Source organism: Petaurus breviceps, unplaced genomic scaffold (genome assembly GCF_028583685.1).
Source record: "Petaurus breviceps papuanus isolate PSGF00001 unplaced genomic scaffold, PetGlider_PUasm1.0 37, whole genome shotgun sequence".
In the NCBI taxonomy this organism is placed as follows: Eukaryota; Metazoa; Chordata; class Mammalia; order Diprotodontia; family Petauridae; genus Petaurus; species Petaurus breviceps.
Window position 1 is genome coordinate 885,904 of NW_027186296.1, and position 16,949 is coordinate 902,852.

Sequence of the window (16,949 nt, forward strand, 5' to 3'; positions counted from 1 at the left end):
GTGCTGATTGCATACTCTGCATATCATAGGCTTTAGTCTCCTCTCTCCTCTCTCCCTCTCCCCTCTCCCTGTATGTCTCTGTTGTAGGACTGGCTATGGCCACCACGACTTCCGGGTTCCGTCATTTCATTCTCCCGCCGATCAGCGCTGCAAAACTGAGTCTCTTCTATAAGCCAGGCAGCAGCCAACCTGCCAACACTTACTGACACTCACTCATCTCACAGAGAGAAAGAGAGCGAGAGAGCGAGAGCGAGAGAGAGAGAGCGAGAGAGAGAGAGAGAGAGAGAGAGAGAGAGAGAGAGAGAGAGAGAGGAGAATATCTACCACGAAAGAGAGAGGGAGGAAGTCCAGTTTTTGCAAACTATTCATTTTTTCTTTTTCTTTTTTTTTCCTGCCTTCCCTGCACAGTACTCTAAAGAGCGAGGATCATAACATAGGCATCCGGGGGGAAAAGGGAATTTTTTTTTAAAACCACCAAAAAAGAGAAGCAGAAATCCCTCGAGGAGTTTTACTGGAAGAAAAAAAAACGGGTCTGAAAGATTCCTCCTCTCCTCTTCATCATCATCAACCATCATTCATTCACTACCTTGACATTCCCTGGCTTTGATTGACAGCTGGAGTGGCAAAAAGCCATGAGACACGACAGTTTGGTTACATGTGGGCTGCTGACGGGCCGATCGTAACCTTCAGTTCGGGGGCTTGACAAATTTTTTTCGTCTTCTTTTTCTTCTTTTTTCTTTTCTTTTTCTTTTCTTTCTTTTTTTTTTTTTTTTTTTTTTGTTTTTTTTTTTTTAAAAAAAAGGGAAGAGGGCAGAAAAGGGGGAAAAGAAGAGAGGAGGAGGGGGAGGAGGTGGTGGTGGTGGAGGAGGAGGAAGAGCAGGAGGAGGAAGAAGAAGAGAAAAAAAGAAAAAGAAGAAATATCACAGGAAAAAAAAACTCTTCGTTGTTTTGCCTGGGCTTTTTTTTTTTTTAATTGGAGAATCAGAAGTCTCCTTGGTTTGGGGGGAAAACCCAAGGAATCTTCAGCCTAAATCACTTTCTTAACCGGACTGGGATATTAAATATACGACACATCCAGGAGTTTATTGGAGCGCAGACTGATGGCGCAAAGGGTAGGTTTAAATCTCCAACACTTACCTAGATATAAATCCTCTCCTAAAAGGGGCCTGTCCGATGCCTCCTCTACAGAGCTGCTGCTGCTCGCTGCTTGATGATGGCGGCCAGTATTTAAAAAAAAATAGCAGCAAAATTATTCATCGGCTTCTTTTTTCCCTCTTGTGCCTGTGTGTGAGTGCGCGCGCGTGTGTGCGTGTCTGGGCGCGCGTGTTAGAGCGGGTGTGTGAGCGGGCGAAAGGGCGAGTGTGAGCGTGTGTGTTGTGTGTGCAATTGTTACATGCTTTTTCCTCGCTCCAGCTTTTACCCCAGCAGCGCGATTCCCCTGTTTCTCCTGCTGCTGCTGCTGTTGCTGCTGCTCCCTCTGCTCAGTAGCACGGGCTGCAGAGGGGAGCTGCTGCCTAGACAATATTTTGCTGCTTGTTTTGTCTCTGAATTTGACAAGGACGCAGGGAATCCGCTGCTAAATAATGTTTCTGGTAACTTTCACGTTATTCCCTCCAACCCCTCTTTGGCCCCTGCCCCCGGGGAGGGACTGGTTGTGGTCGTCTTCAACGTTGTTATTATTAGCGTTTTCTTTCCTTTATTTTGTTTCATTTCGGCTTTTGATTTATTGAATCCTTTGGATGGAAGGAAAGGGGGGTTAGGGGTGGGCTCAAGGGCTTCCCTATTCAGAGCAACTCCAGTTCTCCCTTGTTTCCTTTTTATCTCTTTTCTTCCTCTGGCCGAAGTGGAGCCACCGCCTTGCTCCCCAGACCTTAACCTCTTAGCCCCCCTCCTCTTCTCTTGGTTTATAGTTTTTTAGCACACAGATATTATACATACATATATTTACAACTTTCAAATCTGTTGTTTTGACTGCTTTTGTTTCTGTCTGCCTAACTCGTTTCGGTACTTCACTCTCTTCTGACTTTGTTGTCTGTTGTTTTTTTTTTAATCTCTCTCTCTCTCTCTCTCTCTCTCTCTCCTTTCCTCTTCTCTTCTTTTTTTCTCTCTCTCTCTCTGCCTTCTCAATCTTCTTCCTTCCCCTTTCCTGACCCGTTTTGACAGTACGATGAGCTTCCCCATTACGGCGGGATGGACGGAGTAGGGGTGCCGGCTTCCATGTACGGAGACCCTCACGCTCCACGGCCGATCCCTCCGGTTCACCACTTGAACCACGGGCCGCCGCTCCACGCTACTCAGCACTACGGAGCCCACGCCCCGCACCCCAATGTCATGCCCGCCAGCATGGGATCCGCTGTCAATGACGCCCTGAAGCGGGACAAGGACGCAATCTATGGGTAAACCCTATCTCCTGGGCCAAGTTTGCTGAATGGCTTTGGGGGGAGAGGGGTGATAACTGTTTTATATTTGGTGGGGTGAGAATGGAGAAGGCAAGGGATGGTAATCCTTGTCCTGTGGAATGCAGAAGAGAAAGTGGACGTGTTCAGTGAATTAGGTACAATTATCTTTCTCCCTATACAGAATCCCGGTCACCAAAAACTATTCCCCCCCTCGCTCCCCTTGTGATTCATGTGTGTTTTAATCTCTAGAAATTTGAGGGAGACTCATCTTAATGCATAACACTCCTGCTGAAAGGTTAAGTTTCTGATCTTTTGGATGGACCCTAACCAGAGAGGGGACAAGGAAAAGGGGAAAGTTTCCAGCAAATAAAGCACAACTTTTTTTTTTCTTTTTTTCCTGTTTCCTACGAGACTCTGGGAGTCACTAAATTCAACTGGAGAGAGGAGACGGGTAGCTCCTCTTGGCCAGGAAACCTAGATCCACTACCTTAGTTCTCTGCAAGTAAAAGGGGCAGACTACTGAACTCTACTATGAAGTTAAAGGGGCAGGGGTGCTGCTTTGCAAAAAGGTGTTCTTGGGAGATGTATGGAGATTTCTTTAATTGACTTTCTGAGAGCTGAGCGGGATCTGGGGGAAGGGATGGGGTGCACTACAGCTGAAGTATAGGAGATATATACTGCCTCTTTGGGGCTGAACGTAAGTAGGGGAAAGAGGTGTGGTGGGGGAGGTATTAGGGGGTCAGTTGGTAAACACAAACTTACCCTGAAGGGACAACCAAGCATCCCAGTGGAAAATAAACGAAGTTAGGCTTTAAGAAGCACAAAGAACAAACACACTCTTCCAAAGTTAATACAAGACCATTTTTGTCTGTTATAAATCCAGGGTAAAACATTTCTGTGAGTGGGATTCTTTCCGTGTTTTTTTTTTTTTCAATAATATTATTATTACCTTGTCTTGTGATTTTAACTGAACAGCAACCAATTGTACTAGGAGGATTGGGGGAAGATACTTCCTTTAAATCCGTGTGTCTGTGTAGTTTCGTGTCTTCTTTGGTATCCCATGAAAATAGGCCCTTTAAACAGCTTTTGGTTCGACAGTCTTTCCCATTTAAGGTACAATATCACAGTGGTCAAGAGTTTAGGCTTTCTCTGTTATACGCAAATAGACCTGGATCAGCCCAGTACTACTGTTAATGTGAGGTCCCTGCTTGTTTGATTGCTTTTTTTTTTTTTTAAGTTGCTGCTATTTTAATTTCGGGCAAAGTGTCCGCAGGACTTCTCTCACCCCAGATTGTAGGGGTTTAAGCCAGTGGAAGTGGCTAGGGACCCAGCTTTTTCCCCCACCCTCTTTCTACTTTCGGCATTGGCCCAGCTCACTGACGACACTTTAGGGCTGTGCAGTGCAGAGTGTTTGTATATGAAACCCCCTCAAAACTTGTTGATTACAGTTCTTCCTCCTTCCCCCTTGCACCCCCATCTCTCTGTGTGTGTGTCTTTGTGTGGTGCTACCCGTTAGGCACCCGTTGTTTCCTCTGTTAGCTCTGGTCTTTGAGAAGTGCGAGTTGGCGACCTGCACTCCCCGGGAACCCGGAGTGGCCGGCGGAGACGTCTGCTCCTCCGACTCCTTCAACGAGGACATCGCAGTCTTCGCAAAACAGGTCTAAACAATCTTGACCTATTCTTCCCCCCTCCCGCTATGGCCCTGACACTTTTGCACTCTCCCTTCCTATGAGTTTTACTTTTAAGGAGGACTGAAAAGGGGAGAAAAAGACAGAAAGAAACTCAATAGGTCCCCTACCTCCCCTCCTCTTTTCCATTCCCCTCTCCCTCCTCCCCATCTCAGAGCCTGGAGGCAAATTGGAACTCGAGATAAATGTGGGTGTTTGTTTTCCCCCCCAGCGAGGAATACTAGGGCTCGACCCTTGAATTAAAGTTGACCTACTTCTCATCTGGCGACTGGCTCCCTTCCTTACTAATAGCTACTTAATCAAGAATTGGGGTAAGGGGGTGTCAGTAGCTCATTGACTGAGAAAGTGGAAGTCCCTCTATTCAGGACTATCAAGGAAAGGTAGGGAGATGAGAGAACAAAATCTGAACAGGATTAAAGGACAGAGAAAGTGAGTAAAAATGGCCCCAGGCCTAGGTTGTAGATTGGGGGTTCCTGCTCCCCTAGAATGGCATCTGGGTCAGAGAATTTTTTTTTCCATTAGATCCTTACTCGTTTGATGGACTAATTTGTTTCTCATGTTATATCCTATCCTATTCTCTATTCCCTACCCTTATTCACCTTTACACATTATTACAAGCAACCCCCAATTCATTCAGTTACAGTGGTGTAAAAGGGAGCCGTAATTTATGCTTATTTTCCTGCTTCTTATAGGTTCGCGCTGAAAAACCACTTTTTTCCTCTAATCCAGAGTTGGACAATTTGGTAAGGCTCACAATTTTTATTGTATTCCTGTCCCCCACCCGAAACTTCCCTTCACTCCCCCTATCCCCTAGATCCTTATTATAGCTTTTGACACACTCAATAAACTCCACTTTGGATACTTGAGGGCAAGAGGTCGTTAAAAATTTTTAAATAAAAATTTTAAAAAGTTCTCCTGTAGAGTCCCGGCATTGGAGACCATGGGGAAACGAGCAGAGAGAAGAGGGAGCAAGAATAGGAGCCAGAAACTGGGAAGAGGGTGGTTTGGAGAGGGAGGGAGGTAGCCGGACGATTAAGAACGGAATCCTACTAGCTTCACTTTCTGAGAGAACCCGGGAGAAGTGTAGCTACTTCCTTTGTATTGCAAAGGCCGCTTGCAGAGCCACGGTCAGCTAAAGCCTAGGAAGTAACTGCAGGGCGAAGTCGAGCTCGTTGTGAGGGGGAAGGGAGAGCACCTCGCTGGTCAATTTTAACTGCAATTCTTTTGCTAATTTGGATGATTTCAATATTAAAAGTACTTAAATCTTCTTTCCAAGATGTTAGCTCACCATTCATCTAGAGCATTTCCATTGCTTTAGTGTGTAAGTCTCAAAAGCCCGCTCTAGGGTGGGTGTTTTGTTTGTGTGTATGTGTGTGTGCTGGGGGTGGGACACTGAGGGGGTAGAAAAGAGTGTTGGGTAGAAAAGGGAAAGGATATTGAGACCTGGCAGGCCTCAGTAAAATCCTGCTTGTCAGTAGGGACAGCAAAATGAATATGAGAGAAAAAATTTAAAGTACCTAGCTTAAGTTCAGGTTGATCTGAGTGTCTAAATGAAGCCTGATTAGTAAGTGAAAATTCTCAGCAATGTGTTCCTCTCCAGCCGTGTTTCTGGTCCATTTGGGCTCTGCCCAGACTCCTTCCAGGCTCTTAGGGACCATCGCTTCATCCTAGTCCAACCAATTTCCTTAACCACCCACCCCAATCACTTTTATATACCTAACTCCAATTTTAAAACTTTCTTTCAGATGATACAAGCAATTCAAGTACTAAGGTTTCATCTTTTGGAGTTAGAAAAGGTAAGCAAGAAGAGGGTGGAAATATCACAGTCTACCTTGTCATCTCCAATTCCACCCTGTAGTTGAGCTTTGATTTTTAAGAGACATTGGCCAGAGAGATTGGACCCCAGGGGCATCTCTCTCAGGGTTGATATATTGTAGTCAATGCAAGAAGATAATAGGGGCTGCCCCCAAACCATGCCAGTCTTCGGAGGCCTTTTCTTCAAACTGTCCTTTAGCCAGGTTCTTTATTTGGTAGCCGCAAACATAAGAGAGGTGGATAACATAATTTTGTAAATGTATTTTTAATTATTCCTCCCCAGGACATCTCCCCTCCCACTCTTCCCCCCCCACCCCATGCAGGATTATTTTGAAATGCAATAAACCATTGGTTTAGCCAGACACCCAGTCTTACAGTTTCTCCATTAAATGCAGCTCATTTCCTAACCAGGAAATACTTATAGATTCATGTACAGATTTACCTATACATAGGTATTTTATAATCTACATATTTTGATCCCAGTTCAAACAACTCTGCTACCAAGTTACAAGTAATACTTTGCTGAGTTTATAAATTCTCTAAAGAGATCTTTTAATTAGGTCCAGTGTTTTTAATATTTTGATGTTATGTCATGGGATTTACCTCTTTTAAAATCTTAGTTTGAACCTAGTATTTCTATTTCTTTTTCTTTTTTTTTGTGTTATAACTTGTTTAGGATAGTCTCTAGAGAATAATATATGCTGCAACAATTTCTCTATTGTTTCCTCGACTTTGACTATTATAACCCTTAATTAGAGTTACTCCTGGGATACTTCACATTGTTTTTTCTAAACATAACCTTGTACTATATTTCTTCTTAAAAACACACATGCAACTGAGTAAAGCAAACAATAGCAGTCATTAAAAAAAAAACAAAAAAACTTATGATGAACCTCTTTTTTTTTCCCCAAGGTCCATGAGCTGTGCGATAACTTTTGCCACCGGTACATTAGTTGTTTGAAAGGGAAAATGCCCATTGACTTAGTTATTGATGAGAGGGACGGCAGCTCCAAATCTGACCATGAAGAGCTCTCAGGATCTTCGACAAATCTAGCTGACCATGTAAGTCTTGTTGAACTCTTTGACATTCTGATATTTGAAAAGGCCCCTAGGTGACTTGTACTTATTGCCTGATGTAGAGTCCATATCTCCCCTTCCCCCAACCTTTTTAAAAGAAAATTATCATGCTTTTGTATATGCCCAAGGATTCTGTTGCTTTGCAGGTGTTTTTGTTTGTTTTTTACTTTCTTGATTCTCTTCCTTCTTCCTTACTTTCTGCACTTCCCTGGACAGGCTGTTTGTAGAGGCAGCAGAGTGATTTGCGATGATAATTTGTCAAGTTTCCTGGATCTGGGCGACTTGTAGTGTTAGCAAATTGTTTGTTTGATGTGGTGGCCGGTGCCTTTTCTGCCTTACCAACCCTATAATCTATGCAGTAGAGGAAGAAAATAGAGGCGAGAAAACTGGGGAGCATGTGAAGAGAATTTGGGGGGAGGGATGGTGGGCAAAACAAATTCTTTTAGGAGGAAAGTGAGTGCTGATTTTTTCCTTTGCCCATACAGATGACAGAATTGAGAATTATTGGCATTTTACATGGGGGGGGGGGTTGAGAGGGGGACTCACTGAAGAGAGTTTTCAGTGCTTTTGCACTAAAACAACTTATTGTCAGAATATGGACTTATTGCCAAGTGCCTGAAGCATCTTCATAATAAAAGACAGTAACCTTGATGAACCAATTATTAGCAATGTATTACAGAGAGCTGAAGAGAATTATGATTGGGTAACCATAGGTTAGTGGTTGATTTTAACACTTTAACAGTTGGTGAAGGAGTAGAGTGGGTATAGTAAAGAAGCACTTGTGTTTGTCAGGCAAGGGAAGGAGGTTTCTTTCTATTCTGTTTTTTTTTTCATTCTATTTTGGAACAGATCTAGTGAATCTGATGCTTTAAAAAACATATGTAGTGAGACTGGAAATTTGAAAAAGCAATAAGTAGAGAGATTGCAGCTGGTAGTGAAGGAAAGAGTGGCTAGGTTAAAAAAGAGTGGGTGTGAGCTACAGTTTATTTATAGGATCCTAGCCTTGGGGGTGGGGAGAAGGGGTTTACACAGATTAGATTCAATTGAACTCATAAACTAAATGATATAGTCTAATAACTTAGTGGCTGAAATATTAATTTAACACTTAGTGTGAACTTAAGCCCTGAAAATTGTTCTTTGAAATAGGAAAATAGTTTGCCTCTCCTCTCATTCTCCCCCATTCCTATGAGTTAAGATTAAGGAGATTTAAATCCAAGAGAATAAACTGCAGTTGCCCTTCCATCACTACTCCTTTTAGAAAAAAAAAGTTTTAAATTTAACTGAATATGAATATGTATATATATATATATATGAATCGCACATATACATATATGTGTGTATATACATTTATGTGAATTTAGTACCTAACCTTTATACTAGATGGGAGGTAAGAATTAGAACAAGATTATTTTTTTTTAATCTCCACCTGAGATGTTGAGATGGATAAATTCTGAGACAAATGTACCAGGGTCAAAAGCTTCCTAATCTATTTCTTATTTTGATATGGAGGGTTGAGGGAGGCTCTTAGGGACCTATTTTGCATTTTGAGTATATTAAGTGAAATCAAATGGGTCACAGCAGTGACTGAAAGTTTATTTGCTGATCCACTATATGATTTGTGGATGTGGTCTATGAGGCATGACACTCGCTTCCAAAATGTGTTTGTTTATTTTTACTATTTCATGACCCAAAATCCATATACATATGTATTATTAAGGGAATGGAGATGGAGGGGAGAGACTTATTTACATCAATTGCAGAATTGGAGAAGTATGTGGGTCCTGTGCTATATACCTTTTTTCTTACTTTTTTAAAAAGAATCCCAATTTGTTGGCTTTATAGAACAGGTTCTTGGCAACAGTTTTTTCAAGAGGCTATATAGAAATGAAACATACTTGTGTTTATTTTGAAGAAATTAGATTGACTAGCCTGTTTAGGATTTCAACTGACGAAAAATACTTAAGCCATTCTGAGAGATCATTATAATATTTAATATTTAAATTAATATGTCACTATGAAAAGACTAGTTTGGAGGTTACTGTTTTAATGATTTAACAAACATCTTGTCAAAAAAAAAAAAGAATTCTGCATATAGGCTATGGTGTTGTCACTCTCACTCCCCCACCCCCCACCAAAAAAAAAACCAACATACAGACACAAATGCAAGCAAACAGACAACTGATTTATCTCAAATCCATTACCATTTGTCACCTCATTCTCAAAGAGGTAAACCATAACTTTACTCTCTCCCCACCTCATTATTTGTTTAGAAAGGAAACAATAATCTGAGCCACCATCACCCCATCCCACTTGGGAATGAAACAATGCATCACGCCATGATATTTTGCTCAATGCTTCTTGACTCGACTTAGGATTTGGGGTTATAGGGGTGAACAACCATTTCTAGATTCTCTGAAAGCTCTGCTTGCTCCATTTGGGAAGTAGTTTTAGGCAACCTGTACATTTATTGTACTACTTTCTGGAGCTCCCCTCCCCTCCACCCCATTCAGGGGCAAATATTTACTTTCACAGTTCAGACTTCCCTCCTTCTCCAGGCCTCTCTCCTTTCTCCACCCATCTCCAGCACAAGAAAAACTTTCACTGAGATAGCACCTGAGAAGTAATAGCAGTCAGAAAATTCAGCATGCAAATGCGTTCAATTTGAATCTCCAGTTTGTTTTTTCATTTGCTTTGATATACATATTTAATAAATAGCCCCAGGCTGGATCTTATTTGGTGAAAGTTGGTGTTGGGGTGATGAGGAGCCACTTCAGAAGGACAGAGACAGCATGCCTTTTTCCCCCCTGTTTTATCTGTTGGCCCACAGTTCTGATCTACTGAGTTTCCTCATGGTTTTATTTGCACATGAAATACTGAGAACATTTCGACTTATTGGCTATGAATAATGACAGCTAAAAAAGAAATGTAGTTTAATTTGTTGTGTGCCAAGGTTTCTCTTGTGGAGGTGACAGTTTGTGACAGCTGTTTGACACCCCCAAAACACATACACCTCTACCTTATTAAGTGTTATCCAGCTACACTGTGTGCCTGTGTGTGCATGAGCACGTGCATGCAGAAGTGCATGAGTCTGTGTGTTGCAGGAGGTGTGGAGAGAGGGGGCAGCGGAAGAGTAGGTACTAATACAGCTTTCAATAGTATTCCTTTTATAAGATACTAAAATAGAAATGAATCAAAATAAGTGAAACAAATATAAGAATAACAAGTGTTACTGGGTGACTTTTAAGAGTGGTTTTAGATGTTGGGGATGTCCTTTTGTGAACTCGGCTGTTATCATGGTAAACTGCCTGACTCCATTAATTTTATATAAAAACTTGTCTCAGTCAAAGTAATATATAGGTGCATTGAAAGCAGTCAGATTCATAGTTTTCCTTGAGGTAATGAATATATTGAATTTATCTTATTGAAAACTAGCATAATAAGTATAAAGGGGCAAGGGAATTTGGAAATCAAACAGTATCCATTTGAGTCACTGGAAATTCACAATTTTGGTTATCACTCCATTATGTTTAGTAAATATAATAACACATAATTATCATTTGCATTTTTAACACTGTAATTATTTTTTAAGTGTTCAAAGGTATTAGCCGCAGGTAGGAAACAGGCAATTATAGTCACACTCTGGCTAAACCGGAACATTAGGGGAGAAAAGATAAAGGGGAAAGAAAAAAAGATCTGGACTCCAGCTGTACTTCATGTCAGTTTTCCCAGTCATTCATATTTATCATATTTACAATAAACATGTCAAAAAATCAATTTTTAAAAAATAGATCCTACTTGAAAACTCTCTTTGCTATTGAATACCTATGACTTTTTTTCAGTCTGTAATATTTCAGAAAACCTGAAGATATTTTCATTTTATTTTGCACATAGCTTTTGCCTGTTGACAAATGAAATATAGTGATTTCTTTCCTGAGCCAAATTCAGAGCTTGCTTGATATTAGTGTAGTTGTATATAATTTTCAAAATTAATGGGTAAAAGCCACTATATTGTGATATGTAAGAGAAAATAAATCCAATCAGTTGGCCGCAAGTGCCTCAATTGATTACCTATTTGATTTAAATATTAATATCATAATTCATGTTAGCATTTATATTTTAAGATGATCATATGTTAGTGTCTTTATACATAATATTTCTGAATATATGTCAAGTTTTAGTTATTTTCGTGGGGTTTTTCAAATTGCTGTGGGTCTAGACATGAACAACCTCTTTCCGAGATGAAAGTTCATATAAACTTTATATATACAAGCAAGGGCCCTGAGATAAAATTCTACTGAAAAGTGTACAGAATAAAAGGATTTAGATGTCCTGTTGCTTTGTTGAACATTAAAGGGAAAAACGAATATGTGTTATGATTAAAAAATACTGCTAACATTTGCACTTCCCAAACATTGTCTTAGGTTCCATTGTAAATTATATTTGATAAGTCAGTTTAGGAGAACTTCAGTAGTGTTCCACCTATGGGCCAACACATGGGGGATGCTTTCGTATATGTTTAAGGAGGTGAGGGAGGACACTTGAGATCTGATAGTCAATAGCTTTCATGTGAATTTCCTGTCAGGTATAATTACTGTATTTAAATCATTAAAGGTTATGAGGTTGAGGGCTTTTTAAAAATGTAATTGTGATCAGATGACCTAAGACAAAGTTTCGCTTGACAACAGCTAGTTGGACATTGTTTAAAAACTGTTTTTTATTAGTTCATTTTGTACTTTTTATTCAATTGATTATTCTGTGGAAGAGGAAAAAAAAATATGTGCACTATCTCATATATAGCATAATACAAGTCCTCTATCCCTCGAAGGAACATTTCTATTAAATGATTAAGTGGAAGGGTCATTCACAGATTATCTTGACTTTATGGTAGCTGGTGGCTTATTGACAATGTCTCACTTAGTTCTTCTAAACCTCAGTTTAGGGTGGAGATAAACAAATGAGAGAAGACCCAAGAACTGTTTATAGTCTTAAAGAAAATTTTGCAGTTTTGAAGTCTCCAATATTCTTCCTAGAACTCAGAGTTATGAGAGGGAAACTTTCAATCTTTTTTTTAACCTGGCAGAGAAATTTGCCAATACTTTATGGAAGCAAACACTTCAAGACATGAAGTCTCCAGTGTTAATCTTAATTTTTTCTCCTTCTTGTATTTGTGTAATGCCAAGAGGAACAAAAAACATCGGCTCACAGAAAATTTGTTCGAAGTTCAACTTTGTTTTGATATTATGCCTCCTTGCCTTTATTATAAACAGATATATCAAGTTAAATCAGAGTTTTCCATGCTCCATTTTCTTATTGGAAATATCTTCCCATATGTTTACTATTGCTGTTTACCAAGCAGACCATGAAAATCTATATACTGGATAACTTTATTCTATTTTTCAAAGGCACGTAAAATTTTTGGTTTGAAGAAACATATTATGGCATAACTATGGGGCCTAGAGAAAAAGAGTGCATCTTAATATTTGTTATTAAGAAAAGTTTTTGCATCCATAAAAATTATAATTAGACTTATGTGGAAGATGAGTTTCCAAATATCTTTGAGAGGCCTTGTGGTGCAGACATATCAATTTCTTTTTTCTAAACAAGGATGACACATTTTACTTTTTCAGTTTTTCATTTACCTAAAAGCCTTGGACTTTTTGACCCATTGTCCATTGGAAATAAAAGAGAGGTGAGAAGGATTAAATCATATAAACAGGAGGATATCTGTGAATAGCTAGGATTTAAATTAGTATTATATGATAGCAAATATACCTGAGAACATCTCTTCCACAGTCATGTTTTAATAGTTTAAAATGCTTAAAGTTTTCAACAGATTTGCAGCATCTGCAAAAGACAAGCACATCAGATTTGCTTCATCTGCCTAGAGACTCTTGTCCTCTCCATGCTCTTTTCTAGATTTAGCAAAATTCAATGATCGTGCTAAATCAATTTTTTTTAACTTTCAAGGGAGAAAACACTGGCAAAATTGTGTTTCCTCGGGAAGACTGTGTGTGTAAATGAGAAACAGTGGATAGCAGCAGAGTGATCTCCTGTGGCCCTGTGACTACAAGCTTTTCCCATATTGTCTCCTGCTTTTATATTAATTACAACTTGCATTATCAGCTGTGAGTCTGTAGCCCAGCAAATAGAAAATACTGCCCCTTGAGACGTAGCTTCTTGTATCTATTTTCCATCTCTTTCTATTGTGCTCCACTCAGTATTCACTGCTTTTCTCTTGGTAACACGGCTCTTTAACGCAATTATGTAAGAGTAAGGAGAGTACCATATTTGACTCCCAATTATTAAAACCAGTGGGAATAGAAACATGTACTCCTGGCTTTGTGTATCTTCACAATATAAGGTTATGCTTACTGATGAACTACTGGGTTCATTTACATATGTGTGTACATAAATCATGCATGTGAGTTACATGTACACAACGCAGTTTGTATTAATATTGTTGTTATAATTCACATTGAATGTGATAGCTTTTCCCTTTAATCTTCAATGATATATACATGAATTGTAGAGACAGCTATGTCCATTTCTGTGATCACAGTAATCTATGTAATGAAAGCAAATTGGTGTATTTATCAAGAACAATACTGTTAGAAACTACTTTTTCTGTATGTCAGTTTTGTTTCAGGAACCACAAAACTTCTGCATATCATTGGGCAGAAAGCCAGGAAGTTGCTTTTGAGGGATGTAAACTTATGAAAAAGAAAAAAAAGAGGAGCTGAGATAGGCACAGATATTTCAACCCAAGAATGAATGATATTGGGGTAATAGGACATGCTTTGTCTGTTCATATTGTTTATACTCTTTACACCACCAAGGAAAAGCTTAATTTACCAGATCTTCAAATATCTGTCTCTCTCTGATTACATCACTGTCTATAGCTAGAGGGAACAACTTATCGTCTAAGCATGAGCTTTGAAGACCTAACATCTCCAGAGAATCACAGGTTCAAATTTTTAGGAGTGACTTGTTCTTCATTCTTTCAAAGGAGATAAATATCATGATTTAGTATTTGGGAGCCTCTGAAACTTGCCCCTAGGATACTCTTAAAGCATTTTATGGATACCAAACACCTCAGGATACTTTATAGAACTGGGTTGGGTGCTGGTTGTTTTATTGTTGTTGTCGATTAGAAGAGGAAGAGAAAGAAAAGAGGGAATATAGGTTTCTTCTGTAAGCGTCAACAAATATGGGAACTGACTGAAAACTTAAGGAACCTGGAAGTCCAACTCATCTCTAGGACTCATCCTATTTGAAAGTCATATTGGCTCATGTAGACTTTTTTTCTGTCTCTTTCTCATAACTAAACATTGCCAAATTGCTTTCCTCAAGAAAACTGTCTCAAGAAATCTGATGAATTCTAAATCAATACAGTCTGTCTTTCTGAAATATGGTCTTCCAATGTTTAGGTCAAAACTCAGCTCTGACTGGTGTAGAAAAACAAGTGTTTTCCATGGTGGGAAGTCCTCAATAATCCATTACAAACCAGTCAACTTTTCAAACCCAAAAGACTGCAATGGCTATGTTTGAAAGAATACATGGTGGTGATTGGATGACATTTGCTTTTAAACGTAGCCGAAGTGTTAGTGGTTAATTACTGTCATTTTCATTAGGGTAAGATACTTTGCTAGCAGCTCCCTTACTCAAAGTACTACAGCACTTAATATCATTTGCTGTATACACTAAAAAAAAATTAGCCTAGGTGAACATGTTGCAGTTATTACATTTTCTAAAAGGAAGATTCTAAGCCCTATGTTGTTGCAGGGCTAAACTCATGCCAGGCTATTGTTTCTTTCCTCTTTTCATGTAATTCTTCCAGTTCTTTATCTGATTACCATCCGGCAAACAGCTGACTCTAAGAGGCTGCAGAGGGCTGAAGAGCCCCTGTCTGCAGTCTGCCTTCAGCTTGAAGCTATTTGAGTGGTTTCCTAACTCAGAGATTAAAAAAAAGAGCTCATAGGCACAACTTTGTCTTAATCTAGGCAGTGGAGAAACTTGTTTTGGTCTCCATTTCATTTCCTTCTGTTTCATTCCCTTACCTTACTTTTAATGTATGTGTGTATGATTTATACTATATCCATATAGTGTGAATATTCAATACATTTCTGCTCTCTGGTTTCCTTTGTTCTCTTTTTTGCTTGTTGTCATTTAGTGATGGTAATGGGATTGTTTTTTTTTTTTTTTCATACAGCTATCATTACCCTTCCATAAAGCTTTTGGGTTAGTTTAATGAAGCAAAAATAAATCTCAAGTTAATTCCCAAATTATTCTTTCCCAGTATTTGGTTTTGTTTTTGTCTGTTTGTCTTCCCAGTCTTTTGACAGTTCTTCAAAGGGAAAATAAGCTTGTTAGTTGGTTGTTGTTGTTTTATAAGAAGATATCATGTCTAGGCTTTCAAGAGAACTTTTTAGTTCTGTACTTTACAATGCTGATTTCATATGGGAACCAAACCTTGTCTAGATTTTTTTCAAAAAATCAAATGGATGAACTATATATAGTAGCAGTTTGGTGAGATTACTTTCAGATGGCTCCAAATATTTACATACGGTGTATAAATAGCATGTGTATGCTTGCCTGAAGCTTTATTGATTGATTTATGTAGGGATGGGCATAATTTCCTAAGGTTGGCATTATTGTTGGGATTCTCTTTTGGGAGCTGCTGAGGGGATGTTTCTGAAAGTTGCAGCCAAGTGCTTAATTTAGGTTGTCGTATACAGGTGACAAGTCTCACAAGTCCAGCCCTAAGGCTGATCTGTTTCATGTGTTCTTACTCTCCTTTTCTGCCAGAGGAAATTCCATCTCTTGCCTGCCTTCATGTGGTGCTGATAAAGCCTTTCCTGTACATTAGAATTCCTGTTTTCCTTTAAGCAACAGCAGGGTATTGGGAATGATCAGGAAAGGGGAGGAGGACCCAGGAGGAGCATACACTCACCAAAAGTAGCACTGAGCTATGACTATTTTCCTCACTTTTCCCCTTTAGATGAGTAAGTCATTCTCCCTTCTATAAAACTCGTGGGAAGTGAGCTAAAATTGGCTGACTAGTGTGGTGTGTGGAGAAGCGGATATTCTTGTCATCTTCCTAGTCTGGGTCTTATATATTCTCATTTTATTGTACCTTAACTATATTAACAATAAAAGAAATTAATAAGTGATGCAGTACTTGTTATGTTATATGTGACATATTAATAAGTCATATGTGATGTATGTGTTTGTGTGTATACATATAGGGATATGTGTGTGTCTACATATACATACTTATAATATCACCTGGTCATATTCCTTGATAGTTCCTATAAGCTCACATTTATAGGGGATTATATCTAAGAGGTGTATTGTATGATATAACTCACAGTTAATTTTTCAGAAAATCATTCTTTAAAGACGTATTGATTTTTTTCCCCTTTCTAGCAGTTTGGGATTCTCCAAAACATTTCAGAATGATAAAATACTTAAAATAAGAACCTCATTAGGAAATATCAACTTTCTAGAAGATGGGTCTCTTGATTAATAGGGAAATTTAAATTTACTCCTTGGAAGCAATTCTTTTTTTTTCCTCCTCTATTTTTATATGTAGCTATGGAAGATATATAGTGCAAGTGTGGCATCAATATAACACCAATTTTGCAAATACTAATGTGTTTCTCTCTCTCTCTCTCTCTCTCTCTCTCTTTCTCTTTCTCTCTCTCTCCCCCCCCCCAACCTTGGTCCCCTTCCTACTCTTTGGGTCCTCATTTATGACTGGAATGAAAACTGTGGGGGAAAAAATTCCTTGGCATCCTGATACCAGAACCCTTCATCTTGGAGAGACCATGATGATGCAACCTCAACACACTCAGCAGGCACCCCAGGGCCCTCCAGTGGGGGCCATGCTTCCCAGAGTGGAGACAACAGCAGTGAGCAAGGTAAAAGGTCAAACATTTTCCTTGTGCAAAGTAGGCATGACTAAAATAAC

The 16,949-nt window shown here is 39.3% G+C and overlaps 1 protein-coding gene across 6 annotated transcripts in view; it reads left to right on the forward strand.

Moving 5' to 3' along the window:
* MEIS2 (Meis homeobox 2) overlaps window positions 1–16,949 on the forward strand; it is a 231,572-nt gene continuing 214,623 nt past the window's right edge. For 4 of the 6 annotated variants that reach the window (XM_069097628.1, XM_069097626.1, XM_069097631.1 and 1 more), the window contains exons 1-7: window positions 1–1,112; window positions 2,164–2,396; window positions 3,916–4,057; window positions 4,780–4,830; window positions 5,833–5,883; window positions 6,815–6,964; window positions 16,785–16,899. In XM_069097628.1, coding sequence (XP_068953729.1) covers window positions 1,101–1,112; window positions 2,164–2,396; window positions 3,916–4,057; window positions 4,780–4,830; window positions 5,833–5,883; window positions 6,815–6,964; window positions 16,785–16,899 — 754 coding nt within the window. In that variant the 5' untranslated portion in view covers window positions 1–1,100. Of the gene's footprint in view, window positions 1,113–1,137; window positions 1,593–2,163; window positions 2,397–3,915; window positions 4,058–4,779; window positions 4,831–5,832; window positions 5,884–6,814; window positions 6,965–16,784; window positions 16,900–16,949 lie in introns of those variants that run through there. The other 2 variants (XM_069097627.1, XM_069097630.1) reach the window with 1 other exon arrangement.